We start from the raw sequence: 17897 nt of genomic DNA, 5'->3' as shown, positions 1-17897 counted from the left end.
CTGCCTCACACCTTCTTTACCCATTTATCCCTTGACGGACCCTTAACTTTTCCTGTTTCTTGGCTATTGTGAGTAATGCTGCAGTGAACATAGGAATGCTGATATCTCTTTGAGATCCTGATTTCAGTTCCTTTGGATATATGCCCAGAAGCAGCATTGCTGGATCATATGGTAGCTCTATTGTTAATTTTTTGAGGAACCTCCATACCGTTTTCCATACTGACTGCACCAACACTGCATAGGTGTTCTCTTTTCTCTACATCTTCGCCAGCAGTCCTTACTTCTGGTGTTTTTGATCATAGCCAGTCCAACAGGTGTGAGGTGATACCCTGCGGTTTTGATTTTCCTTTTCTGGTGGATAGTGAGGTTGAGCGTCTTTTCATGTGCCTGTTGGCCATCTGTATGTCTTCTCTGGAAAAATGTTTATTCAGGTCCTCTGCCCATTTTTTAATCGGGTTGTTAGTTTTTTTTTTTTTTTAACATCTTTATTGGAGTATAATTGCTTTACATTGTTATGTTAGTTGCTGCTGTATAACAAAGTGAATCAGCTATACATATACATATATCCCCGTATCCCATCCCTCTTGTGTCTCCCTCCCACCCTCCCCATCCCACCCCTCTAGGTGGTCACAAAGCACTGAGCTGATATCCCTGTGCTATGCAGCTGCTTCCCACTAGCTATCTATTTTACATTTGGTAGTGTATATATGTCCATGCCACTCTCTCACTTCGTCCCAGCTTACCCTTCCCCCTCCCCATTGCCTCAAGTCCATTCTCTACGTCTGTGTCTTTATTCCTGTCCTGCCCCTAGGTTCTTCAGAACCTTTTTTTTTTTTTTTTTGGATTCCACACATATGTGTTAGCATACGGTATTTGTTTTTCTCTTTCTGACTTACTTCACTCTGTATGACAGACTCTAGGTCCATCCACCTCACTACGAATAACTCAATTTCATCTCTTTTTATGTCTGAGCAATATTCCATTGTATATCTGTGCCACATCTTCTTTATTCATTCATTTGTCAATGGACACTTAGGTTGCTTCCATGTCCTGGCTATTGTAAATAGAGCTGCAGTGAACATTGTGGTACATGACTCTTTTTGAATTATGGTTTTCTCAGGGTATATGGCCGGTAGTGGGATTGCTGGGTCATATGGTAGTTCTATTTTTAGTTTTCTAAGGAACCTCCATACTGTTCTCCATAGTGGCTGTATCACTTTACATTCCCACCAACAGTGCAAGAGGGTTCCCTTTACTCTACACCCTCTCCAGCATTTATTGTTTGTAGACTTTTTGATGATGGCCATTCTGACCAGTGTGAGGTGATACCTCATTGCAGTTTTGATTTGCATTTCTCTAATGATTAGTGATGTTGAGCATCCTTTCACGTGTTTGCTGGCAATCTGTATATCTTCTTTGGAGAAATGTCCATTTAGGTCTTCTGCCCATTTTTGGATTGGGTTGTTTGTTTTTTTGATACTGAGCTGCATGAGCTGTTTGTATATTTTAGAGATTAATTTTTTGTCAGTTGCTTCATTGGCAAATATTTTCTCCCATTCTGAGGGTTGTCTTTTTGTCTTGGTTATGGTTTCCTTTGCTGTGCAAAGGCTTTTAAGTTTCATTAGGTCCCATTTGTTTATTTTTGTTTTTATTTCCATTTCTCTAGGAGGTGGGTCAGAAAGGATCTTGCTGTGATTTATGTCATAGAGTGTCCTGCCTATGTTTTCCTCTAAGAGTCTTATAGTGTCTGGCCTTATATTTAGGTCTTTAATCCATTTTGAGTTTATTTTTCTGTATGGTGTTAGGGAGTGTTCTACTTTCATTCTTTTACATGTAGCTGTCCAGTTTTCCCAGCACTACTTATTGAAGAGGCTGTCTTTTCTCCATTATATATTTTTGCCTCCTTTATCAAAAATAAGGTGACCATATGTGTGTGGGTTTATCTCTGGGCTTTGTATCCTGTTGCATTGATCTATATTTCTGTTTTTGTGCCAGTACCATACTGTCTTGATTACTGTAGCTTTGCAGTATAGTTTGAAGTCAGGGCGCGTGATTCCTCCAGCTCCATTTTTCTTTCTCAAGATTGCTTTGGCTCTTCTGGGTCTTTTGTGTTTCCATACAGATTGTGAAATTTTTGTTCTAGTTCTGTGAAAAATTCCATTGGTAGTTTGATAGGGATTGCATTGAATCTGTAGATTGCTTTGGGTACTATAGTCATTTTCACAATGTTGATTCTTCCAATCCAAGAACATGCTATATCTCTCCATCTGTTTGTATCATCTTTAATTTCTTTCATCAGTGTCTTACAGTTTTCTGAGTACAGGTCTTTTGTCTCCGTAGGTAGGTTTATTCCTAGATATTTTATTCTTTTTGTTGCAATGGTAAATAGGAGTGTTTCCTTAATTTCCCTTTCAGATTTTTCATCATTAGTGTATAGCAATGCAAGAGATTTCTGTGCATTAATTTTGTATCCTGCTACTCTACCAAATTCATTGATTAGCTCTAGTAGTTTTCTGGTAGCATCTTTAGGATTCTCTGTGTATATTATCATCTCATCTGCAAACAGTGACAGTTTTACTTCTTCTTTTCCAGTTTGGATTCCTTTTATTTCTTTTTCTTCTCTGATTGCTGTGTCTAAAACTTCCAAAACTATGTTGAATAATAGTGGTGAGAGTGGGCAACCTTGTCTTGTTCCTAATCTTAGTGGAAATGGTTTCAGTTTTTCACCACTGAGAACGATGTTGGCTGTGGGTTTGTCATATATGCCTTTATTATGTTGAGGTACATTCCCTCTATGCCTACTTTCTGGAGAGTTTTTATCATAAATGGGTATTGAATTTTGTCGAAAGATTTTTCTGCATCTATTGAGGTGATCATATGGTTTGTATCCTTCAGTTTGTTAATATGGTGTATCACATTGAATGATTTCCATATACTGAAGAATCCTTGCATTCCTGGGATAAACCCCACTTGATCATGGTGTATGATCCTTTTAATGTGCTGCTGGATTCTGTTTGCTAGTATTTTGTTGAGGATTATCCATCTATGTTCATCAGTGATATTGGCCTATAGTTTTCTTTATTTTTGACATCTTTGTCTGGTTTTGGTATCAGGGTGATGGTGGCCTCGTAGAATGAGTTTGGGAATGTTCCTCCCTCTGCTATGTTTAGGAAGAGTTTGAGAAGGATTGGTGTTAGCTGTTCTCTAAATGTTTCATAGAATTTGCCTGTATAGCCATCTGGTCCTGGGCTTTATTAGTTTGTTGGAAGATTTTTAATCACAGTTTCAATTTCAGTGCTTGTGATTGGTCTGTTTATATTTTCTATTTCTTCCTGGTTCAGTCTCGGAAGGTTGTGCTTTCCTAAGAATTTGTCCATTTCTTCCAGGTTGTCCATTTTATTGTCATATAGTTGCTTGTAGTAAGCTCTCATAATCCTTTCTGTTTACGCAGTGTCAGTTGTTACTTCTCCATTTTGATTTCTAATTCTGTTGATTTGAGTCTTCTCCCATTTTATCTTGGTGAGTCTGGCTAATGGCTTATCAATTTTGTTTATCTTCTCAAAAACCAGCTTTTTGTTTTATTGATCTTTGCTATCGTTTTCTTCATTTCTTTTACATTTATTTCTGATCTGATCTTTATCATTTCTTTCCTTCTGCTAACTTTGTGGTTCTTTTGTTCTTCTTTTCTAATTGCTTTAGGTGTAAGGTTAGGTTGTTTATTTGAGATGTTTCTTGTTTCTTGAGGTAGGATTGTATTGCTATAAAGTTCCCTCTTAGAACTGCTTTTGCTGCATCCCATAGGTTTTGGGCCATCGTGTTTTCATTATCATTTGTTTCTAGGTATATTTTGATTTCCTCTTTGATTTCTTCAGTGTTTTCTTGGTTATTTAGTAGTGTATTGTTTAGCTTCCATGTGTTTGTATTTTTTACAGATTTTTTCCTGTAATTGATATCTAGTCTCATCGCATTGTGGTCGGAAACGATACTTGATACGATTTCGCTTTTCTTAAATTTACCAAGGCTTGATTTGTGACCCAAGATATGATCTATCCTGGAGAATTTTCCATGAGCATTTGAGAAGAAAGTGTATTCTGTTAGTTTTTGGATGGAATGTCCTATAAATATCAATTAAGTCCATCTTGTTTAATGTATCATTTAAAGCTTGTGTTTCCTTATTTATTTTCATTTTGTTTGATCTGTCCATTGGTGAAAGTGGGGTGTTAAAGTCCCCTACTATGCTTGTGTTACTGTCGATTTCCCCTTTTATGGCTGTTAGCATTTGCCTTATGTATTGAGGTGCTCCTATGTTGGGTGCATAAATATTTACAATTGTTATATCTTCTTGGATTGATCCCTTGATCATTATGTAGTGTCCTTCTTTGTCTCTTCTAATAGTCTTTATTTTAAAGTCTATTTTGTCTGATAGGAGAATTGCTACTTCAGCCTTCTTTTGATTTCCATTTGCATGGAATATCTTTTTCCATCCCCTCACTTTCAGTCTGTAAGTGTCCCTAGGTCTGAAGTGCGTCTCTTGTAAACAGCATATATATGGGTCTTCTTTTTGGATCCATTCAGCCAGTCTGTGTCTTTTGGTTGGAGTATTTAATGCGTTTACATTTAAGGTAATTATCGATATGTTATGTTCCTATTACCATTTTCTTAATAGTTTTGGGTTTATTATTGTAGGTCTTTTCCTTCTCTCGTGTTTCCTGCCTAGAGAAGTTCCGTTAGCCTTTGTTCTAAAGCTGGTTTGGTGGTGCTGAATTCTCTTCTTTTGCTTGTCTGTAAAGGTTTTAATTCTCTGTCGAATCTGAATGAGATCCTTGCTTGGTAGAGTAATCTGGGTTGTAGCTTTTTCCCTTTCATCACTTTAAGTATGTCCTGCCACTCCTTTCTGGCTTGCAAAGCTTCTGCTGAAAGATCTGCTGTTCACCTTATGGAGATTCCCTTGTATGTTATTTGTTGCTTTTCCTGTGTTGCTTTTAATATTTTTCTTTGTGTTTAATTTTTGATAGTTTGATTAATATGTGTCTTGGCGTGCTTCTCCTTGGATTTATCCTGTATGGGACTCTCTGCACTTCCTGGACTTGATTGACTATTTCCTCTCCCATATTAGAGAAGTTTTCAACTGTAATCTCTTCAAATATTTTCTCCGTCCCCTTCTTTTTCTCTTCTTCTTCTGGGACCCCTATAATTTGAATGCTGGTGCATTTAATGTTGTCCCACAGGTCTCTGAGAGTGTCCTCAATTCTTTTCATTCTTTTTTCTTTATTCTGCTCTGTGGTGGTTATTTCCACTATTTTATCTTCCAGGTCACTTATCTGTTCTTCTGCCTCAGTTATTCTGCTATTGATTCCTTCTAGAGAATTTTTAATTTCATTTATTGTGTTGTTCATCATTGTTTGCTCTTTAGTTCTTCTAGGTCCTTGTTAAACGTTTCTTGTATTTTCTCCATTCTATTTCCAAGATTTTGGATCATCTTTACTATCATTACTCTGAATTCTTTTTCAGGTAGACTGCCTATTTCCTCTTCATTTGTTTGGTCTGGTGGGTTTTTACCTTGCTCCTTCATCTGCTGCATGTTTCTCTGTCTTCCCATTTTGCTTAACTTACTGTGTTTGGGGTCTCCTTTTCACTGCCTGCAGGTTCATAGTTCCTGTTGTTTTTGGTGTCTGCCCCCAGTGGGTAAGGTTGGTTCAGTGGGTTGTGTAGGCTCCCTGGTGGAGGGGACCAGTGCCTGTGTTCTGGTGGATGAGGCTGGAGCTTGTTTTTCTGGTGGGCATGTCCGAGTTTGGTGGTGTGTTTTGGGGTGTCTCTGACCATATTATGATTTTAGGCAGCCTCTCTGGTAATGGGTGGGGTTGTGTTCCTGTGTTGCTAGTTGCTTGGCATGGGGTGTCCAGCACTGTAGCTTGCTGGTCATTGAGTGGAGCTGGATCTTAACGTTGAGATGGAGATCTCTGGGAGAGCTCTTGCCAATTGATATTACGTGGGGCTGGGAGGTCTCTGGTGGACCAATATCCTGAACTCGGCTCTCCCATCTCCAAGGCCTAGGCCTGACACCCCGCCGAAGCACCACGACCCTGTCAGCCACATGACTCAGAAGAAAACGGAGGAAAAAAAAAGAAATAAATAAAATAAAATAAAAGTTATTAAAATAAAAAAGCAATTAAAATAATAAGAGAGCAACCAAACCAATAAACAAATCCACCAATGATAACAAGCACTGAAAACTAAACTAAGATAAACATATAAATCAGAAACTAGTCAGTCGCATACAGCAAACCCCAAGTCTCTACAGTTGCTCCCAAAGTCCACCTCCTCAATTTGGGATGATTCGTTGTCTATTCAGGTATTCCAGAGATGCAGGTACATCAAGTTGATTGTGGAGATTTAATCTGCTGCTCCTGAGGCTGCTGGGAGAGATTTCCCTTTCTCTTCTTTGTTCGCACAGCTCCTGGGGTTCAGCTTTGGATGTGGCCCCGCCTCTGCGTGTAGGTCGCCTGAGGGCATCTGTTCCCTGCCCAGCCAGGACAGGGTTAAAGGAACGGCTGATTAGGGCCTCCCGGCGGGAAGGAGGGGTACAGAATGCGGAGCGAGCCTGCAGTGGCAGAGGCCGGCATGACGTTGCACCAGCCCGAGGCGCGCCGTGTGTTCTCCTGGGGAAGTTGTCCCTGGATCACGGGACCCTGGCAGTGGCGGGCTGCACAGGCTCCCGGGAGGGGCGGTGTGGAGAGTGACCTGTGCTCGCACACAGGCTTCTTGGTGGCGGCAGCAGCAGCCTTAGCGTCTCATGCCCGTCTCTGGGGTCCGCGGTGATAGCCACGGCTCGCGCCCATCTCTGGAGCTCATTTAGGCGGTGCTCTGCATCCCCTCTCCTCGCGCACCCCGAAACAATGGTCTCTTGCCTCTTCGGCAGTTCCAGACTTTTTCCCAGACTCCCTCCCTGCTAGCTGTGGCGCACTAGCCCCCTTCAGGCTGTGTTCACGCAGCCAACCCCAGTCCTCTCCCTGGAGTCTGACCTCCAAAGCCCGAGCCTCAGCTCCCAGCCCCCAGCTTCTCTGGCGGGTGAACAGACAAGCCTCTCGGGCTGGTCAGTGCTGGTCGGCACCGATCCTCCGTGTGGGAATCTCTCCGCTTTGCCCTCTGCACCCAATGCTGCACTCTCCTCCGTGGCTCCAAAGGTTCCCCCCAACCCGGACCCCCAGTCTCCGCCAGAGAAGGGGCTTCCTAGTGTGTGGAAACTTTTCCTCCTTCACAGCTCCCTCCCAGAGGTGCAGGTCCCATCCCTATCCTTTTGTCTCTGTTTTTTCTTTTTTCTTTTGCCCTACCCAGGTACGTGGGGAGTTGGTTGCCTTTTGGGAAGTCTGAGGTCTTCTACCAGCGTTCAGTAGGTGTTCTGTAGGAGTTGTTCCACATGTAGGTGTATTTCTGATGTATTTGTGGGGAGGAAGGTGACTTCCACATCTTACTCCTCCGCCATCTTGAAGGTCCTCCTGAATTCTCCTGAATGGCTCCAACAAGGATGGTTCCCATGGTAGGTTCTTGTGGCAGAAAGAATTCAGAGACAGAGAGTGAGGTCAAGAAAGCAAAGTGATGATTTATTTAAGCAATGGATTGTTAGGTTTTTTGCCATTGAATTGTATGAGTTCTTTATGTATTTTGGATATTTACTCCTTATCAGATATTGTGATTTGCAAATATTTTCTCCCATTTCATAGGTTGCCTTTTGGTTTTGTTGATGGTTTTCTTTGCTGTAGTTTTTAGTTTGATGTAGTCCCACTTACTGATTTTTGCTTTTATTGCTTGTGTTTTTGCTGTATATTCAGGAAACCGCAGCCAAGACCAGTCTCAACAACCTTTTTACCCTGTGTTTTCTTCTAGGAGTTTTACAGTTTCAGGTCTTAAATTTAAGTTTTTATTCCATTTCAAGTTCATTTTTGTGTGTGGTGTAAGACAGGGGTCCTTTTTCATTCTTCTGTATGTGGTTATCCAGTTCTCCCAACACCGTTTGTTGAGGAGACTATCCTTTCCCCATTTCGTATTCTTGGCTCCCTTGTCAGATATTAGTTGACCATTGATTTGGAGTTTCTGAGCCTCAAGGTTCTTAGGGGCTAATGGACGCAAACACACACAAAGTATGTTGTTACAACACAAATTACAAAGAAAGGTATATGCAGGGTGCTTGAGGAGCCTCAGGGTTCAGGGAAGATTTCCAAGAAAAATATGCTCTTAAGACTGGAGGAAAAGGTAAGAATGATTGTCTGTCATGAACAAAGACGTGGTTCTCATGTTTTTGTTGACTTGACATGCTACAAAATGCATGGTACCCATGGAATGGGTGAAATGGGGAGCAGTGAAAACGCACGGTGCATGTTGGGCATTACCAATGGTGCAGTGTTACTAAAGGGTTAAAGTCTCTGCGGGGGAGAGGTGAGAGAGACGCTTGGACTTATTGACAAGGATAATGGATGGTCCTAGATACCATGTTAAGGAGCTTGGGTCTTGTCTGGGAAAGCCCGAAAAGAGCTTCAGATGGTGATAGTGTTGATGGATTCATAGGGACTAGATTAGCAGCTGGGAGGCTAGTATATTAGGCAAGAAATGATGAGTGTCTAACTGCAAGATAGGGATGAGAAGAGTTATTTAGAGATGAGCAAATGATTGCCTATGGGTAACACGGTGGGGAGATAGTGCAGAGCAGAGATATGAGAGAATTGCTGGGTTTTAACCCTTGAACAACTGGGTGGATGGTAGAACTTTTAAGTTGAGATGAGGAATATAGTACAAAGTGGGAATGATTACAGTAATAGCTAACATTTATGGGATAGTAAGCACTAGGTGTTGCGCTGTATGCTTTATGTGTGTTAACTCATTGATGGTAATAACCCCTGAAGTAGGTACACTATTATCCCCATTTTATAGATGAGGAAATTGAGGCAGGGAACGACGGCTAAGGTCCCATTTAGCTAAGATACAAAACTAGGCATTTTGGCACCAGAGCTTAGCACTTAGTCTCAATATGATATAATAGCATTATTGTGACCCTTATCGATGTGACCAATAGCACGAAACCTGAGTCCTTGTAATACTTTATATTTCACAGCACAACACTTGTGGAATGATAATGGGTGATGCCTTTAAGCATGACTTACGTGGTTACATTAGTTGGTGGAATGTAGCAGCAAATGACTATCTGTTATAATAGGGAATTGGTTTAATTTGTGCAAAGTACAAGAGTATTGAATTTACCAACATTGATTTATAAACAATCTAAGAATTGAAGAAAAGTTTAAAAATAGGCAGTATTTTGAAAATTTTAGGCAATTGCCCATTGTATAGCTTGTTTTACATTTTTCACAGAGAGGTGGGGGGGAAATCTGCTTGTTAAAGCTCCTAGTATTTCTCTTTATATATCCTGGTGTCTTACACATGGTAGAAACTCGACTGTCAGGTTGGGGATGGGAAGAGAGGAAGCCGAGACATGAATCAAGACAGCTCGAAGGAGTTCTGGTTGGTGGGATGGGGGGTCAGTGCACAGTGAGGGGAGCACTGGCAGGTGGGCAGTTCCAGCAGGAGGCAAGGCAGGATGTAACCGTGGGTGTGGGTGCAGACAGTGGGTAAATGTGTTAGTGGGAGTAGAGAGAAGGTCTCTGTTATTTGCTTCTCTATTTTCAGGGAATAAGAGAAAGGAGGATATCAGGTCTTCATCTCCCCTAGTCTTCCAGCACTGCTCTTAGGGACCAGCCATTTCCATGTGGCCAGACCCAGTGGTCACTTCCTTTTTGAAATACTTTCTTCACTTGGCCGTGACCATGCTCTCTTAGTTTTCCTTCTGCCTTATTGCCACTCTTCAGCCTTCTTTGCCTAGTGCCTCTTTATCTCCCTGACTTCTAGCTCTAGAGCTCAAAACACGGAGTGCCTTTTCCTCTGTCTGCAGTCGCTCCCTGGGGGATGTCATTCAGGTCCCTGACCCTGAACGCCGCCTGTGTGTGCTGATGACGCCCGAATTCAAGCTGCTAGCCCTCACCTCTGTGCTGGGCTCCAGACCCGCATAGCTGACCGCCTGCTCACTGTCATTTCTTGGGAATCTCCTAGGTACCTCACTTGACATGTCCAAAACTGTGCTTTGATTCTCCCTCCCCCAATCTGCCGTGGCCCTTATCTGTAGTCGTTTCCTTTTCAGTGGATGGCTGCTCTACCTGAGTAGAGTAGAACTTAGTTCTAAGATTTTACCTCAGACATGACGTAAACTTCCTTTGATGGAACTTCCTTCAAAATCGGACCCTTCCCTCCCCTTTCCTCCATGGCTCTCGCCAGCTGCCCGACAGCTTTCACAGGGACGATTACAGCAGCCCCTGGTCAGGTCACCTGGCTTCTGTCCTGGGCCCGGGTGAGCCTGTTAAAGCCAAGTCACGTCGCGTTGCTCTGGTGTCCGCAACCAACCAGTGTGTCTGCGTCCCACTCAAATGCACGCCACAGTCCTCGCCAGAGTCCGCACGGCCACGTACCCCGAGGCTCCTCTGCCCTCTGGCTCTGCCGCCTGGCTCCGTGCCGCTCTCCGCTCTGCTCGCGCTGCCCCGGCCCTCAAGGCCTCCTCCAGTTCCTTGAACGTGCCTGGCCTTCTCTCTTCTCCAGGGCCTGCTTTTCTCTTGGCCTGAAAGCCTGTCTTCCTAGATAATCGGTATCACTCCCTCCCCCTCTTTCCAGGTCGCTGCTTCAGTGTAGCTGTGTCTGAGCAGCCTCGGGGACCACCCTGGATACCCAGGAACCTCTTGTCCCAGGAACTCGTGGTTCTCCTACGATGCTTTATGTTTCTTTATACCACCTCTTGTTACTACCTCTTGATATATTATACATTTTTTATCATCTTTTTTCTCCTTTTAGAATGTAAGCTCCATGATGGTAGGGACGTTTCCCCCTTCTTTCTTGATGATATCCGTGTGCCTCAAATAACAGTGTTTGGCACGTTATAGCTATTTACTAAGTATTTATTGAATGCGTTGCATGAATGAGTAACTGTTTCATGAACAGCTTTCCTGTTTGTCTCTAAGCGGCTGGGTAAGTCAGTACTGATCTAACCGAGTGTTCCTTCCGCTCCACAGCACGATGGGCACTTCCGTTCCAGGAGGCACGTATCCCAGCCAGCCTTCAGTGTACAGTCCCCCTCCTGCCGCCGCTGCCGCCCCCGACGTCGCCATGTACCAGAACGCAGGCAGCAGCCTGTCCCAGGTGCCGAACTACACTTTAACGTCAGCGCTGCCCCAGCCGCCTCCGCCCCAGCAGCCGTACTCTCCGAAGGCCCTGCTGTAGGGCTGGGATTCCTCTTTGTGGCAAATACCTGCTAAACGCCGATGACAATGTTATGAGATTCTTTGATATCTTAAGATTTGTTTATCCTCAGCTTATAGGAATCGTATCTTGGTCAGCAAGTTCCAGTATTCAAGAAGGGAGACCTCTCTTCAATTTGCACTGACTTTTTAGAGGTCCTCCCCTCCCCCTCCCCCAGAGGAATGAAACTACTTACAACATCTGATTCCTTTCGTAATATGAAAGAATCAGTGCAAGATTATTTGTCTCGTAAAATTACCTGGTCTGCAGAAAGTCAAACTGGCAAGCACCGTTGTAGCAGATGTGTGCATAGATCGCTGTGTAACTTCACTCGTGGCCACTTTGAATCACGGTGGTGATCATGTGAATATATTTAACACTGTTAACTTAATTGGCATTGCTGTTTTATTTTAATCATGAGCAACTACCATGTTTCATAATGTTTTGTGTAAATTTAAGAGAATTACACTGTCCTTTTGAACTGCAAGAGAACAACGCTTTAGCATATGTACATGAAGGCATTATGTTGTCCATGTTTCAGTTTCCCATTAAACTGAACCTTCCTTGGAGTAATTGTGCGCTGAACACACGTATGTTATGTCATTGTGTGGCCTCTGCATTCTACTAGCTGTCATCACACCAGCGTACAGTAGCTAAATTTTTGGTGCATTTATAGGAAATGATGATGTTCCCTTTTAAACTTTTACATTTTGGCATGATATTTCAGAATACTGTGGGACCATGAGACAAAATTAAGTTGGACCACATTCTTTATATCTTACTTTTAAAGAAATAATGTTAATTTACTTTTTCCTAGTTGAAGATAGTAATTAGGTTTCTAAGCTGTATACTGTGTTTATTGGTGGCAGTGACACCAAAGATAGAGGCATTGGATAGAAGCTTTGAAACTGGAAAGAAAACATGAATTACACTACGTTTTCAAAGTCTCTTGTAATTATTTAGGCTATAACAAAATTTGATTCATCTGTCTTATTCCACTGCTAGTCTTTTAAATATGTCTTTAACACAGTGTATCCTTTAATTCTTCATTAAAATGGATGTAAGTGGATGTTTCAAAGTCATCTAGATTCCTGGCTTTGCTTAACAGTTTATTTATTCTTGTCTTTCAAACGGGATTTATGGGCTGCTCTCTCTCTTCTAAAGTTCTAAATGGAATTATTTTGGCTTCTTATTCAGGAGTAGTTTGAATGAATGCTTTTCTTTTAATCCATATGTAATATGTTTTCTACTGACATTTTAATCTCCTTAAATATTTATAATTTCCCTAGTCTTGTGCTATTATTTAACACTATTATTTAAACAACTGAAAAATTGAGTTGAGCATCGTAGTAAATGAATTGATTTAGTAACAGGTGTCACACCATAAATGAAGATTTAATTTGTATTTTCTCAGACTATTATGATCAGGTACTTGCTTTCCTTTTGACAAATGATTCCATCTTTGGCAAGGTAGGTTCAAATTTAAATCCTCATCTTCAACTTAGGGTGTTTCACCCTAGTGTTGTGTTTTCCTGAGTTTAGAGTACGTTGCCCTCAAATAGTAGTTTTAAAATTTGAATTCAAAGTTTACATTAAAATTTTTTTAATACGTTGTTTTTTGATGAACGTTGTCAAAACATTGTACTCTTTCTCATTCCAATTTGAATACTCTAGTTTAAGTGATACACTTCGTCTCAAGTCATATTGTATTTTTCTCTTTGTCTTTTGATGAATTCCTGTTTACCAATGGCAAATGTATCATTTTTCCCATTGTATTTTGATATGCTTCATGATGTAAAATCAATGATATATTCTCTAGTATGTGTTTTGCCCTGTAAAAGTCAAAGAATGGTGAAATGAAACAAGACTACCCTTATTACAATGCATATGCAAGTTTCTTTACCTTTATAAAGATTTAAATGATGAATACTTAAAACTGATACTATATTAGTTTGCAGTTTTCACTTATTAGGTATAAAAATAGCAGACGGAAAAAATTCCACTGGAAAGGAACCACTGGATTTTTCATCTTTCAGATGACATAGCAAGGACGGAAATAGGAAAGGACCAGTTAGGAGCACAGTGATTTTGTTCTGCAACCAGTGTATGTGTTGCACTTCCGTAAAATCTTTCTTTGAAAGATAGCTGTCCCTTTTTAAAGGGAATAGGATTATTTATAAAAAGAACTAACTATAATATGAATTTCTGTGAAGCAAATTTTACTTCTCAGTTTATTTCCTTTATAAAGTTTGTGTATCTATAAGCCAGTGACATTTGAATGGAAAAATTCAGCCCAGTTATATACTATCTAGCTTGAGTAGCCAACAAACCCCACAGTCAGTTGGATGGACAATATATCAGTGCCCTAAACCTACCTAGTAGGAATAATATGTAGTGTGTCCTTACCATGATTTTGCAGTCTTTTCTAACTCCCTGGTCCTGCTCCACTGTTACCTGTCTCTCCTACTCGGTGATGAACCTTTTCCTGTGCCCAGAGATTCCCTTCTTTATATTAAAAACTTCTGGACCTTGTTTCTATACCTCTTAATTTTTGTAATTAGAATGCTTAATAGACCCCTAACATTCTTTTCTGATAGATACAATTTTCATATATGACATATGTATAATTCAGCATGAAACTATCTTCAGTCCCAAGCTTCAAGTTTATACAAGATAAATTAGTGTCCTATATGGTAAACCATGCAACTGCGAAAGCTATATAATTATTTTCTAAAATGAGGTCCATTGGTATAATTGGTCAAATTTTCATTTCTTTAATACATTAAAATTACTGTTTTCTTTTTCTCATCTTACCGATTGTATTAACAATTATATAGCATCCTGTTATATAACTCTTTAAATATTTAATAACAAAATTATAGTTTAAATTCTTCACTCATATCATTTTCTAATTTTTAAAAATTTTTTTCATTGTCGATGAATCCTTGCAGCCTTTAGAATAAATATATAAAAGAAACTTACCTAAATATTTTCTCAAAGACCTTATGTTCAGTTATCTTTTATTTTAGAATCATGGTTCGATTAAGTGTTCTAGTCAAATATCTAGATTATTTTCTATGCTGTTTATAATTACATGCCCCCCTGGTTTTTAAGCAAAGCTGCCTTGAGTTTTATATATTCTTTTTTAGTGTGGTCTTCCTTTGAAATTATAATACTTAGTAATTTTTTTCCCTGAAGTTTTTCTAGCTTCAGCAATATTTTTTCCTTATAATATTCTAGAGCATTTTAAATCTCAGTGTTTAAAATATTAGATTTCCTTATTGAACAAAACCTAACATTTTATTGGTGATAACTTGTGATCATACTGTTTGTTCTTTGTTGATAATTCAACTCCCTAGCTTTATGTTAATACTTCCCTCTGCCTTTATTCTCTGTTTCCTGCTTCTTTTAGAGTCAAGAGTTTCTGATAAAGATTGAAGATTAAATTATTGTGTCGGTAAGCCCTTGTATAAACGCGAAAGGAACTGGTTCTAATAATCGTTTGATGTTCAGAGACTTAAAAAAGTTATGTCTATTTTAGAAAAGAGTATATACAAATTCGTTGATCTGCTGCCCTCATAAGAGTATATACAAATTCGTTGATCTGCTGCCCTCATCAGTAACAAATATCTTTTGAGTTTATAGCCTCAAAATGTGTCTATGTATTTACAAGTTATAGAAGTTCTACTGTAGTAATACATATAGTACATTATGAAACACACCAAAAATAGAAGTCTTACAGGGCAAGAGGTAAATTATTAATAGAAATTCTAGTATTTTCTTCCTGTATCTCTGGTTCATTTAGCCTGTGCCCTAGGATGTGCATGCCCGATTTGGAGACCACTGCTTTAGAGGTTAAGACTAAGCAGAGGGGAGTCCGATGTCACTAAGGTGGCCCTTTGAAGTCAGTATCTGATACTACAGGTGGTGCTTTTCCCAGCAACTCTTATGTTGAGAGTTTTCAGACTTACCGAAAGATTGAAATAATGCATTGAACACCTGAGTACTCTTTGTCTTGATTGACTAATCATTAACATTTTGTCACATTTGCTTTATCTGTTTATGTATGTTTATATATACGTGTGTGTGTGTGTGTATCCATGTTTGTGTCTAGGTGTGTCTGTATGTGCATATGCACGTATACTTTATTGTGTGAATAAACAAAGTTACAGACTTCGCACTAAACCATACACCTAAGCATTTCATCATGTATTTTGTAAGGATAAGTACATATTCCTTCATAACCTAAACCTTTGTCACATCTAAGAAAATTAACAGTAATTCTGTAATATTATTCTCACCAAACATCCCCAAACTGTTTTATAGGTACAGTTTTTTAAAAATCCAGGAAATATATCACATTTTTAATGTCCATTTATTCTCTATTAATCTGGATTGATCTCTTCTTTTTTTCCCTGCCTTTTTAAAGATCTACACCAGTTGTCTCGTAGTGTGTCCCACATTCTGGATTTATCTTGTCTTTCTTTATGATGTTATTTAATTAACTTGATGCACGGTTCTCATTATAGTAACTCTTTATTATTAATTAATCCCCCCAAATTGCAGTCAGAACTATGTGACTTATGGTTACAGGGGATGAATCTAAATTTTCCAAGCTCGTATCAGAAAACTGTACATATAAATGAACATTGTTAGCCTAAAGTATGGTTATTCTGTAGAAGAGACCGTGTGCTCAGGCCATCGATGCTGCCATGGCTCAGTACAGTTTTGTGTTCTTCCTTTCAAATTGCATTCAGAGTACCTGAAGAAAATTTGTGCCCTTGAAAAAAATAATTAGCTCCCCTTCTCCACCATTCAAACCCAAATGAGCTTTTCTCAAGCTTGTTCATGTACCTGATTCACTCTGGATGGCTTTTAGGTATTTTAGAAATGTCATCAATAATTATAGGACTTTGTTTTGGGATGTGTACATTTTGGCATGTTTGTTTAAAAAGACTTCTCTTTACCTTTTAGTCGTATCTTCTATTAAAATATTGAAATCACTTCAGAGGAAGGGAAATCCTTTCTTTTTAAAAGTTCTAGTTTTTACTTATTTTCCTCAAATTGGTTACCAAATTGGAATCAGGCCGACTAAAATTTATACCCACAGTCAAGTTAGAAACACATGCAAGTTACAATAATGTACACTATCAGGTTGTGAAATAGCTTGTTTAAGCCCTTACATTATTTCAGTTGGTTAATGGCTTTTAAAAAAATAGAATAAATGTTTGGAATCCATTGTTTCTGTGGCAGGATATATGAAGTTTCTTAAGTGCAGGATAATTACATATCCTGTTACTTTAAAAAGAGATATGTAAACAATTGAGAATGTTTTTGATTAATTATGTGTAATATTATGTTAGGCATTTAAGATGCCAAATGTGAAACATCCATACGGTATGATTATTTTCCTCAGAACTAAAAACACACAAAAAAGACCTATATACTGGTTTTGGATTTTGTTCCTTTTCCCTCAGAGAAAAAAAAGTTTCAATTTAATATCTTTGATATTCTGTAATTTAAAAATACAATGATAACACTTAGTTGTGAAACATGACTGAAGAAGTTGTAGTGAAGAATACAGGTAAATTCATTTAATATTTACCAAAGAAGCTTCATTATAACAAGTCCATTTCTATAAATGGCAGTTGGCACAGGATAAAAGGAAAGATTTCAGTATTTGCCTTGTAAAATGTATCCGTTTTGACCACATGGGTTTTTTGTAAAGGATGTGGTAATACTTTCGGTTGAAGAAAAGAATAAGAACTAAATTATGTTATGGGAGTTTATTGGAGTTCTATTCTGCTATGAAGTGGAAATTTCAGTTCATTGCCCTAGGAATTTAGATTTTAACCCAGATATATCTTTTCTCAAAAGAATATCTTGCTAGATATGTGATCCTAGGCAGTTCCATGAGTCTCTTGGGCCTTCTACTTATTTATAAATTGTAGTGTTAGTGTAACTGTCACATGATCCTTTGACGCTTGCAGAAATTCTGTGCTTCAGATCCCCAGCCTCCCTGCCGTTCAGCCTGAATAACTCATCTGTGCCACTGCAATTACCTCATAGCTCAGAGAAGGAAAAGGTACTGAAACTCGGGAACATGTTTCCAGCACATGGTCATAACAGTATATTCCCTGTGAGTAATCTGGGGATACCTGATGTCCATTAGTAAGCTCCTGAGCCTTTTGTTGATGTTTGAGTGACCCCACCAGGAACATCTGCGCTTTGAGTAGAAGCGCTTTCATTTGATAGTACTTTCACTTTCATTGGGGGAGGAATTAAATAATTACGACTCTGAAGCATATACAGTTTTCATATCTTGCTTCAAGCTAAAGGAGAGAGGTAGCATTGGACTATATGAAATTTTACCGTTTTTTATGTTCTTGTAGGCAGAGTTGTGTTTATTGACGTGAAAATTATGATGAAGCCAACATACTATACTTGCCATCCTTTTGCTGTTTTATTTACTAAGTAAGCAGATTACCTGAAATGTTAGAGAACTATGGAAACTAGCAGTTTCCATCTTTGAGGTTGGCCGAGCGAGTCTTTTTCTGATATTCCAA

General features: G+C 39.4%; 1 protein-coding gene across 1 annotated transcript in view; it reads left to right on the top strand.

Annotated features, from left to right (window-relative positions):
* The window catches only part of STAM (signal transducing adaptor molecule), a 73164-nt gene extending 59301 nt beyond the window's left edge, over positions 1 to 13863 (top strand). Inside the window, exon 14 of the mRNA XM_007196409.3 lies at positions 11106 to 13863. Within this exon, the coding sequence (XP_007196471.2) occupies positions 11106 to 11313 (208 nt within the window). The 3' untranslated portion in view covers positions 11314 to 13863. The remainder of the gene's footprint in view (positions 1 to 11105) is intronic.
* Positions 13864 to 17897: the final 4034 nt, after the last annotated feature.

This window comes from Balaenoptera acutorostrata, chromosome 3, assembly GCF_949987535.1.
Source record: "Balaenoptera acutorostrata chromosome 3, mBalAcu1.1, whole genome shotgun sequence".
Taxonomy (NCBI): domain Eukaryota; kingdom Metazoa; phylum Chordata; class Mammalia; order Artiodactyla; family Balaenopteridae; genus Balaenoptera; species Balaenoptera acutorostrata.
This window is presented reverse-complemented; position numbering and strand designations above follow the sequence as displayed.